The sequence below is a fragment of the Anser cygnoides genome, chromosome 13 (genome assembly GCF_040182565.1).
Source record: "Anser cygnoides isolate HZ-2024a breed goose chromosome 13, Taihu_goose_T2T_genome, whole genome shotgun sequence".
Lineage (NCBI taxonomy): Eukaryota > Metazoa > Chordata > Aves > Anseriformes > Anatidae > Anser > Anser cygnoides.
The window spans coordinates 4,167,664-4,179,759 of NC_089885.1; the positions used below are offsets into that span (position 1 = coordinate 4,167,664).

The following is a 12,096-nucleotide window of genomic DNA, read 5'->3' on the forward strand; positions in this document are numbered from 1 at the left end:
ATTATTTTATATGCTATATATTACTTATTATAAGCATTATATTACATTACACTATATTATAATATTATATAACGACTATATTCCATAGCAATTATCCAAAACATAGCAATTGAATAGCTGTAAGGTTACTGCGTTTGGGGGTATGATTATTTGTTGCTGCCCTTTACAATTAAAGCTATTCTGGCTTTATTTCAGATTTCCAGGCAAACTGAGCTCCGTTTTGCAGTCTGTGTGACAGTCAGGTAGCTGCAGTGTCTGATGCAGTAGCGTAAGTATGTACTTCAGCTACTGCTGCAAGGAACGAAGGTTTCCTGTGAATCCAATCCTGCCATGAGAAGGATAGATGCCATTGCCATTCTCCACTCACTGTGCATCCTGCCGGGTTACTCCCTGCACTCTCTCCCTGGCAGTCCCCAGGTTGAAGGGAGATGTCTCTGAGGACACCCAAGCACCCAGTGCTGGTGAGTGTGGTGTGGCCAGGCAGGGCGGGGAGCAGCAGCTCTGTGCCCCTCTCACCCCACGCACATCGATACAGCTCTGCAGGTGGGCTGTGGGAGCTCAGCCTTCCAAACTCGAACTTCCAGCATCAGTTGATTAGAATTTCTTTCCTTCTGTGAAGACGCAGAAGCTCCTTACCCTAACTTGGACTTCAGAAACATGAACTGGTGTACAAAACCCACACACTTTTAAAATAGCCTTTTTCCTGCACTCCCAAATCCTCCAGATGTGCCTGCTCAGAACCAAGGAGCACAAGGCACTTCTAGCGCGACAGAAGAACCATTCTGCCTCCGTTTTGTAACCAAAGACAAGAAAGGAAATGAGATTGTTTTATCAGTTTGAATGCTCTTAAAGGAAATTCCAGTGGGCAATACTCAAAGAGCTACATCTCTAAATTAGCCCAGAAACAGAAGAAAGTAACTATCTGAGGCCTAATTTGATGTCTGCTGCAGAGAGCCAGTAAGCCCTATGAGATCAGATATTCTACATAAGAAATAGCAGCCTCCTCAAGTTTGCAGTGTTGCAAACAGTGAGATGAATAAGAAAATCCTCTTTTGTAGCACATTTCTTTTTTAAGTTCAACCTTGTTAATGACTGCAAAGTTATTTACATTCTGCTGCTGAAGCATGAACTGCAGAGGGTAAACACCTAATGGCTGTTCATCCTGTTAATTAAGTACTTTCTGCAACAGGGAGAGAAGGGAAGAAATGAAACAAAGAAGTTGGAGGAGAGGCTGGGTAACTCAGAGAGAAGAGACTACAGCTCAACATTCTTCATCAGGCATTTCCAAGAGATAATCTATTTTCTTTTTTTTTATTCTTTTTTTTTTTTCTTCAGGGAAGTACAGGATGAATATCCTACCGAAAACAGCTGCTACTCACATGTATATTACTCCTCACAGCGAAGCACTGATGCACATCCAAATGGCAGTTATTCCTGCCATTAAGATCACTAGCTCAGCTGGAAGAGTCCTTCAGGGAAACCTGGTGCTACACAAATTGCTCAGATCCTCTGCTGGTGGATAAAACAAACTCCAGATCCTCCACAGATGAACATATGGCCTTAAATTACACAGAATTTTGTCTAATCTGTTCTTAAAATATTTTAAGTGGTGATGACACATTAATCTCAACTATAGGTCTCCTATCCCTAACACATTTCTTGACGGTAGCAGACACGAACTCAGTTTAAGTTATAGCAACTGGAAAGTCACTAGTGATGTGAATGCTGACAAAAAGCAAGATCGAATAACTGCTAAAATCCTGCCACAGTTCCATCAAGATCACAGTTTTCATGAATTTATGCTGGATTGGTTTAAATATTTAAATAAAAGATGTCCCGCATGTTCTAGGACAAAGGTAGAAGCTTGTAAATCCTGAGTGCCTACTCATGGAAGAAGCAATTAACAAAGTATTTAAGCTTGAGATTACCTCCACCTCTATTCAGAGTGTTTAAATGTGTGTTTAGCTATAGATTTTTATTTATAGCCCATGCCAGCGGGATGTAAACATGGGCATAAATCCTGCCCTGAATAAAGGCAAGCTGCTGAACAGTGCTCGTGGAGGCCACCCTGCTAGCCAACAGCCCACAGCCCAGCTCTGCTGGGTCAGAGCCTGAGCGAGAGGCCAGGTAAAAGAAAGGAGCCTTGCAGCAGGAGAAGCAAAAATTTAGAGCATGCATTTTAGCAGAGAGCAGAACAGAGTTGATAAATAAATTCCTGCAGAACCAATTCCAGAAAATATTCCAGTTCTGTTACAAAGATTACCTAGGCACAGATTCAGTTCCCAAAGGTGCAGCACAAGGAGGTGCTGAGCCCAAGCGATGAGGGTCAGTTAATCCACACGGCACTAAGCGATTTCCAAGAGCCGAGCAGAGGCTATCAGACACATTGCACAGAAGCACCGAAAAACCACTCAGGCTAAAAACCGCTTAGAGACAAACCTTGCAATCTTTCCTAAGTCCTCTTGCAGACAGCACTTCAAGAGTTACAGGTCTTGCAAGTGAGTACCGGGAGCTCTCTCAGGCTTCAGAGGAAGTGGAGCAGGTACTGACTTTTAAAAGGCTGGGTTTATTCTCCCGAGTGAATTTTTAACATTTACATTAAATAAGTGACAAGTAAAGAAAACATGAGAATTTTAAAAGTCATTCACAAGTATCTTTAAATACATACCTACTTTATCCTATTAGTGTTAATAAAAACTTCTAAAACATTTCTCATTTGTTTCCTTTCTATGCCTGAGAAATGTCTATTTTGAAACTATTTAATTTTGGTTCCCTTTTTCCTTCTACCTTACCTTCTCTTGAGTAAATTTTCTCCAATATCCACAAAAGAACAGACCAGCATGCTGCAAACACTTCTCACATCCCTGGGAACCTCTGACGGCTACCTCTGAGTAATATCACTGTTGTAGGGTGAGGAGGACATATTCCTCGCTGCAGGATGTTTGCTCAACTGGCCAGGGGTTGGAAAGAAAGAATAAGGACACAAAAACTGTAGTCCCAGCTTTTAAATGCCATTCTGCACAAGATCTCAGCTAGGGGGGGATGATAAATAACCCATCTATCCGTCTCACTTGTCTCGGAGTGAAGAAGTGCGACGTAACCATGTTTTCAATCATGAGGCATCTACATGGCTCGTCTGGATGATGATGGATCTGAAGTATGCGCGAGAGGCGGAAGGGGAGTGGAATCTCAGTTCCTTTGTCTATGGAGTTTTGTAACACTCTTCACTAAGAGACAAAAATGAAGCTGAAATTCACAGAAATCAGATAATTAATAATGATAATTTCTATATCCAAAAGGGAGAGTACACAGCAATATTCTTCCCAGAGTTCATTATTTTGGGGTATCATTCAAAGCGAAGTATGAAATAATACGATATACTCTTCTAGACTGATGTACAGTTGATTCTGAAAGATACTCTAGACCTTCAAACAAGATAAGACTGAACGCTGCTCACACAATATCCAAGGTGTCACTTCTCCTTTCCAGTTTCTGTTGTCTGTGGAAAGCCAATCAATCATGTCCCGCTTTTGGCTTCCCTCCTCTCCTACTAGCAACAAGACTGATGGGATAGATGAAGTAAAGGGAACTGACAAACTCACTAAATCACTCTTAAAACTGTTACAATCCCTTTAGCTTTCAACATATTTCCTGTCTTTGTCCAAGAGACCATTTAAGTTAGAAGCACCAGCACCAAAAATGACTTAACGAATGATCCAGGCATTTACTGCCTGATACATGTTACCCTAATTCAAGCAGAGTCCTTGTCCCTGACTGACATAACAGTCTTATGTTGTTTTTTTCAAATCTGTGCATGGCAAGATTAGTCAGAGATGATTTTGCCGTCAAAAGAGAGTCTTCTGCAGTTCTGTTCTGCGACAGCTGCAATATGTGCCTAACCTTCATCAAGTTAGAACATTTTGGTATTACATGAATAATATACCAAATAATACTGTTTCCTCAAATAAACATTCAAGTCCACTTTGTCAAACTGATGAACCATCAGTCCTCTGAATATTTCTTCTTCTTCTTTCCAGTCTGGGGAGACATTACACTAAGATGCCACTTCTCTTAATTTCTGTAACACAATGCAGCTGTAGGGGTTAGATTTCCACGCTCATTTCCAGAACTGAATGAATAAATCTGGCAACGGCACAACCCTTACAGGAGGGGTACGTACCACTCACCCCACTGCCCCGGCAGCAATCAGCAGGAAAAAAAACCTGTGTTAGGAGTGCAAATGTGGACAAGTGTCCCCACCTGTCACCCCAAAGTCCTGACACTGCTGATAACAGCTCCATTGGTGCCACATGCACGGAAGATTTTGCAATGCAGTCGTCTGCCTGCTGGGACTGAGTCTGAGACAGAACAGCTTCCTTTAGCACAGGCCGCTGTTCACACATCAGATGGCAACTTTGCTGCGTACGATACCAAACAAATGCCGATGGAAAATGAATGGTGACAGTCGGGCACTGGGTTAGAAATCCCTCACCTTATGTCCAGGTTTGCGGTGCAGGATGGACCGGGAAGTGGTGTAACCACACCATCTCCACTACCTAATACCCTGGGGGATATGGATGTGCCAAGTCATGAGAAAAGAAAAAAGCTCCCACAGGCAGCAGCTCTGCCTCCCCCCATCTAGTCCTAATAAAGATCTTTTCATGACACGGAATGATTTCCTTCTAGAAACCTGAAAGCACAACCCTGTTTATTAATCTGAGCTGTGCAAGTGCACTGAAGAGCTAGCTTTTTATTGTGCCTTTAAGGAGCACAATACAAATACTCAGCCTTGTATCATTATGCCTCCAGGCAGTGTGGCAAGAAAACAGACAAAACCAGGGGAGAACAACTTAGCCCTGGCTGCAAGCAAAGAAGGATCTGCGACTATCCATCAAAATACCTGAGTGGCTTTCAAAACAGGTAAACAAGGTGCAGTAGATGAGCTCTGATTTTCACAGACCTCGCACTTCATTTTTCATGCACTTCTGATATTTTTAAAAGCTCTTGTTATACGCTAACTGAAGGGCCCTTAGAAATTCACCAAGTTTATGCACGCTCCCCGGGGAAGGATGCTGTGCTTCTAACCGCAGCCACGCAGTTGACGGAGTCAAGACACAGCTGAAAAATATGTGGCATGGCAGGAATGATTATTCATTCACTCCGGTACTGTATCTCAGGAGGTACTTGTCTATGTAAATGACTTGGAAAAATGAACTGGAACTTTTGAAGCTGCATCCTGAAGAGCAAACAGCAAAGAGCACCATTTCTGAATTAGAAAAACAAACAATTCCATTTCTCTCCTTCCCTGTCATTGATTTAGAGTACAGTGAGTAAGAGAGACTAAGGTTACAGGTTCTGAAAGGGAATTTCATGCCGCCCTTTGATCTAACTCAGTGAAAGTGCTAAGCAAAACAGTCTTAGATAAAATACATCTTTTCTGAGTGCTTTGCATTGTGTGTGTTTCTTCCAGACATCTCAATTGAACCTGCAAAGCCATCTGCAACTACCAGCACAGGAAAAATACAAAGTATTAAAAACCCACTACTGTGATGTTCTACTTCATTTTGAAGACGTGAATGACCTGTGATGGAGAGCAGGACAGCTGGAACGGGCTGAGTGTATATTGGTACTATGGGTACTGCAGCTTAGCAGAATGTTGTATCTGCTTTGCAGAACTTCAAATTACTCTGCAAGGAGTCACCTGCTCTTTTAGACCAGATTAGCTGCTACAATACAGTTGCTTTACATTATTTTGGCAATGTAAAAACATTAAAGGATGCAGAAATTATATCTAAATTCAGCCTATGTTCTTATTCTTTAATACAGTGACGGTACACTGTACATACAACCGTGTGTAAGTGCCTGTTGAGATCCTAAGAGATGACTTCTCCCCATCTTTTCTTAGAAATACAAACAAATTAACAAATGCAGAGCTAACTTGGTGCCAGAAACAGCACAGTGAAGACTGAAGCCTTTTTGTGATAAGTCTTCAGCACCTTTCTTCTTCCAAATTAGTCATGAATAAAAGAATATGGAAAGCAGTAATATGAAGATAAATGCCATATACTACAGAGCATTTATGGGAAAGCCTACTTGTCTCTAAGCACATGAACTCCCACGATCCTACAAAGATTATTTCTTCTGAAAGTGGACCCAGAGAAGACTGATGTGTCAGTGCTGGATCTAGCTCATCATGTTTCACGATGTACTACAGATGCCCTCATTTTTTTTTCCTAATATTTTGTGACTGCCATGCAAACAGCAATCACAAATATTAAATCTTTCCTATCTTCCAAAGAAACTATCAGGGCTCCTCTGTAATCTGACCCTGACGACACAACCATTCCACACTTGAGATGAGGTGGAGAGGGAGCCTGGGAACATTGCACAGCATGTACAATGTACTAATATCAAATATATGCAGTGTTGTATGTTAATATATATTGTGTATATGCAACGTATACAAAGCTACATTAAGGCACACTTTAATCTTTCCTGTATAACTGATTTTTTTTCCTTCTGTGTGAACAGTAATTTACCTTCTAGGATCTAGGGGCTTATTGAAAACAAACATGAAAAACAGGATTTTTTTTTCCCAATTTTTGGTCCTCTCCCAAAGGAAAAGGGTTTCCTTCCTTGTAAGCAACATCTTTGTCAGTTTATAAAACACTTAGCACATGTAACATTTGGGGGAATCCAAGTTTGTACCTTTTTTTGTCGAAAAAAACTGGGAGAATTGTCTACCCTTCTGAAGATGAAACCCGTACCTGTGCCACGAGGCATACATGCACCTGCAGCCTGGATGATGAGTGATTCAGGTCTTCACAGCCTGCCCTGGGCCGTGCTTACAGGGCAGAGGGATTTACCTGGGGATACAGGCTGAGATGGACCCGTTGTGATGATGCCAGGATCTCTCAGAAGGTAAGGCCGAAGGAGCTGATGTGGTTCCACTCACTCATCAGCCCTCCTTCAGGCTGCTCACTGCAAAGACTGAGGGGCTCAGGCCAGATCTAAAGGTGGAGTTGCATATACCCCGACGATGTTTACTGGATTCAGTCCAGGGAACAGGGAGTTGTGTTCATGGTGGGGCAGATTGCTAATTGTTTGCTAAAATTAACATACAAGACCAGATTTTTCTCCAGTAGTTAGGAGAAACTGCCAAAACATGCCGATAATTTAGCAGTGGAGTTTCAAAATGCGTCAGCAAGATAAGTGTCTGATCTCCAACAGGATTTAGGCACTTAACCAAATTATACTCTGTTTAAAATCTTATTGCCTGCTTACCTGCATATTTAGCAGCCTAACTAGCTTTGAAAACCTTTTCTCCAAGGGTTCAGAGCCCTTTCCTCCAGGGCTCTTTGGAGCACAAACTGTCCATTGCTGTCCAGGTTTTCCCATCAGGATTTTTTCCAGTCCTGTATGTTCACTGCCAGAAATCATCAACCTGCACTAGGAACTTGAATGCTGTTATTTTTCTGCATCTAGAGCAAAACCAGCACCTACTCTTCAGTAGCAGAGTGCAATGGAAAATAAAAAAAAAGCACAGTGAGTTCATACGAAATGCCTTCGAGAAAAAACACTGAAAAACATGTCTCGTAAAAGACTACTCTGAATTTCCAGCCTCCTTGTGTTGGTACAAAGCAAGAGCAACTCTAAGATCTGTTCCCTACCAAAAACACACAGCAAAGAACCTCTGTCCAAAAGCAATGATCTTTTTACCAACTCCCTCTAAACAACTTCTTTAGAAAGAATCTAGAAGTTGAACATAACTGCCTGATTAAGCTGAAATAAAATCAATTAATATTTGGGGGGAATTTTTGAGGTCTACTTCACTCAAAAAGAAGCTGAAGGAAATTTTCTCTAGCAATTAGTCTAAAATCTATGTGAGATCACACATTCCTTACTCTGAATATAAAGAATTACCAACTGCAGTAATAATTTACAGCCCCAGGAAAAAGCTAACATCCACTCTGTATTTTCATCTTATGCTACTGGAGATCTGACTTGTAAGTTTGTCAAAGCTACGACATAAAATGCTTCAGTGGAACAAGATGATCTACTTTTAAAAAGTTTGCTGCTCCTCTCTGCAGAACTGTCTTTCATGAAACTGAACTTGTTTCTATTTTCCTTCTTGTCCCCCACAATTTTTTTTTCAGTCTGATACTTTTCAATCATGATTAAAAGGCATTTTTCAGTGTCTCCCACCAAATGCTCCTACTCATTTTTTTCAGAAGCTGGCAATGACATTTGTATCTTGCTTGGTGTTTTGTATTGGACTAATTATCAGGATTAAAGAACTACTGCTACATGCAAACACCATGCCACCAGCTGCATCGTGTGTGAATAACCAGGTAGGACGATCTGGTTCAGTAGTGCTGGCTTCCCCAACTCATTCGTTCTGTCCCTGCCCACCAGTATTCCACCTTGAAACAGCGCTGACATTAGCTGGCAACATGGAGCTTGTGCTAATTCACTATCATTTCTGTGCTGGAACTGTCATTAATATGCCACAAAACATGGAACTTGCCCATATGTTTGGACTTCAGGAAAATATGCCCTCCCTCCCCCCCAAAAAAGATATGAAAGCTGTCAAGCAAGCAAGCAAAGATTAAAAATTTGTTATTTGAAAATAAAAGAGCTTCGGGACTGTTCGGCACTGCATTTCAAATGTAGGAAGCCTCTTCAGACTTAGGGTCTCCTAATACGAACGCAAGACAAGGGGAAGTCACAGATTGGTGCTCGGGTGTCACGAGTGAGCCTGAGCAGCGACAAGACACCGAGCTCTGCAGTGATCGCCAGGCAGCAGCGCTGGGGGTGCCCTGGCTGCAGAAGGGTGCGTGCAGGGGCAGTGTCTGCAGCTATCAGGACTGCAGAAAAATGAAGCAGAGTTTCCGGACCTTTTCAGATTCAAGGAACATCTGAACTGTGAAACTGTATTACACTTCTGTAGATTAATTCTTCACTACTTGTTCATGCCCCTAATGAATCTATGGTGTTACACAGCACTGTCAGCTAGAGTTAAGAAACAAAATTGACATGGAGGCCAGTGAGCCTTGCTGATTCTTCACTGGAGCAGCACAGCAAGAACACTAAGTTGACCACGTGCTAAATCCCAGAAAGCTTGAGGCTTCAGCTCCAGCTTGTTGCAGCAAGAGGTTGGTGTTCAGGAGGCAAAACAGAGCAAAGGGAAGAAAGGCAAATCTGCATCTTTCCCTTCTTGACTGTTTTAGCTCAGGTGACAAGAGCAGCCTTTATGGGAGGTGGAATGTTATCTTATCAGGCTGTCCACATCTGGGTCAATGCATAAAACAAAGTAAGGAAGACAGTGAAAAGAATAATGTGGTGAGCTTTTCCACCATTCCTGTCACCCTCTGGATATAGAAAAATGTAATATACATTGAAATTAAGTCCCTCAACCAAGCAAAGTAAATTCCTCTTTCAGATAACCTGAGAACATCACTGGCCAACAGCAATATATCATCTACGAAACTCTGTCCAGGTTTGGAAAGAGAAGGCAAATCCAGAGCCAACTAATGAAATTGTTGTCAGCATTCTCCCTGGGTTCATGGCCTTTATTGAATCAACTTATAAATCTCTGGATCTGCAGGGCTTTTGAAAGGCTCTGTGCCCTTCACCTGAATTATGTCTTTCCTTTCTGGTAATGTGGGCAGAAGTTTGAAGTTCTGGGAATTGCTTCTGAGTCCCTAAAACATGGATAAATGAAGAAGGAAGAATCAACTGGAGGTGCTTCAGTTGTGAAGTATTTGCATGACTGGGATCCACTTCCTAGCATCACACAAGCATTTTCACTTAAGAAAATTGCTGGTAATGTGAAAACCTGGGATGCTGAGCATGCCCTTGTTCTCTTCTGCTCTGTTGTGCTGCTGTAGTTTCTGTGGCTCTTATGAGTTAGTGCCGAATGGGTGCCAGGGAGGGTCTTGTGGCTGGAGGAAACTAGGATGATATTATATTATTTCCTGCAGTCAAGAACTCCATGAGCCAGACGATACCCTCTAGCCTTTGTTTCACGTATAAAGGCAGTTAGTGGGAAAAGCTTTCAGAGCTAACAAACCTGGAAATCTCCGAAGGCTGTTCTTTGTAAGGGGCTGGGTTACAATGAAATGGGATTCGAATATCTTTGAAACAGAAAATGTCGATGCCATAGAACCCACAACCCGCCGCCGCAGTCCAGGTCCTGTTGCCCTTGATTGTCAGCAGCCTCACGCCGTCACTGTGGCATGCTGAACCTCCTGGGCCATGACAAACCCATGTGCACATGGTTCTCCACTCAGTCCAACTCAGCTCTCCTGAACAAACCCATGGAAACTAGAGAAATGCGTCATTTTATCCACCACCCATACCCCTCACACACCTTTGCATTCGGATGACTCTTACCTCTTTCTGGTGATACTTTATTGCTACCTTTAGCTTTGCCAAATCATGACATTTTTGGGGGTCCAACTCTTCACTCTGATCATCTCTGTGATTGAGAATGATCTCCAGTTCTCGGGAACTCCGCGCTTGGTCCAAAAGGTCCTTAGCAAAACGCTTGCACTGCTGGGAAAGCTCTTCATATTCAGCCTTGAACTCATTTTCCACTTTGCTGAGCTCCTTCAGCTCCCAGCCCAGTCGGAAAGCCGTCAGGATTGGGTCCTCGCTCGATAAGGCAATCAGCGAAGGGCTGGCTAAGGCTTTGTAGATGTTCAGCCTTGACCTGGAATGCCTCAGGCTGTCCACCTCCGAACTGGAGACACACTCCACGCAGTTGCATCTGATCTGGTGTGGGCGTGGAATCGTTACCCGTCTTTGGACAAGCAGTTTGATGATTTCATAGTTGTTGGTGTGAGCCGCCAGCATTATTGGGGTGATATCTGGAGTGAATTCTGAAAACTGGGTGTCCATCATCAAGGTTGGAACCTATAGAAAGGGATAAAGCACAGTCATGTTTCATGTGGGACAGCAGAAAGCAGACGTTTCTCCATCAGACTTTCAAAGTGACCTCATAACAAAACAAAGTAATAACACCCTATGTCCCTTAAATCCTATTGTGTCCATGTATATGTACATGCTTCTGTTATGGCAAAACCATTTTCATGACTCTGCCTCCAGAGCAGGATCGGTTTGGTGGAAAATCAGTTACAATCCCATTTGAATGCTCTATACATGAACTTGTTCTGAAATGGCTACTGGTTCACATACCGAAAAGTGGACTTTTGTAAGAAAAAGGAAGACAAAAGGCATAGGTAATTACACAGAAAGAAAGAAAAAAAGTGTACACTGAATAGATTTCCATAACTATCATTATTTCCATTACATATGTGCATTAGCAGGCCAAGGACCTACTCATAGAATGCCCTGTACAAACCGAACCGAACACAGTTGAGCAAAGCTCTTCCTCACCTTTTCCCTACTGTTTTTATTTGAAATTACTTTTCAGTGGAAGGATACATTACATAACTGCCCTCGGAATAGATTTGTTTTTATTTTAATGGATTTGAAAAAATTTAAATGTAAAATTAATGAGCCATAGTCCACTACAAATAAGACACTCCAGGGTGTGCATTATTCAGCTACTGTTGCACTTCTCAAAAGATGAGCTTAATGCACACCCTGTTGTGTCTTATTACTATATGCAGAGTGCAAAATTAGACCGAAATGCTCTTACATCCCAAGCACGCAGTGTGCTTCCATTTGCAGCGCAGGCAGCTCTCTTTGTTGTGCGTTAATCATTACTCAGGCATACTGTACAGAGTGTGCCCACCGCTCCTGCCCTGGCAGCTGGCATCCTGCTGTTCGGGGGGCGATTGCTGGTTTTGGTGAACAGTAGGCCTGCTTCCCCTCGCAAATGTCAAAGGCGTTTCAGAGAAACGACTGTCAAAGAGTTCTAATGACAGGAAACATTACTCAGTCTGCAAAGAAACAAAAGTAAAGCGATGACAAACTAGTACGAGGCAACCAGCTAGAAATCCTTCGGTAGGCTAGATGCAAGACTGGCAGTGAGACAGCGAAGGTCGAAGCACCGAACCCATTTCCCTAGGAGCTAAGTGCCCCTGTAGCACCAAGGGGATGAAGACTCCTGGGCTGATAAACCCCTTT

The 12,096-nt window shown here is 42.5% G+C and overlaps 1 protein-coding gene across 3 annotated transcripts in view; it reads right to left on the reverse strand.

Moving 5' to 3' along the window:
• Window positions 1–12,096, reverse strand: part of TRPC5 (transient receptor potential cation channel subfamily C member 5) — a 99,037-nt gene that overhangs the window by 44,038 nt on the left and 42,903 nt on the right. For all 3 annotated transcript variants that reach the window (XM_048070614.2, XM_067004963.1, XM_048070617.2), the window contains one exon: window positions 10,396–10,917. In XM_048070614.2, coding sequence (XP_047926571.1) covers window positions 10,396–10,917 — 522 coding nt within the window. The remainder of the gene's footprint in view (window positions 1–10,395; window positions 10,918–12,096) is intronic.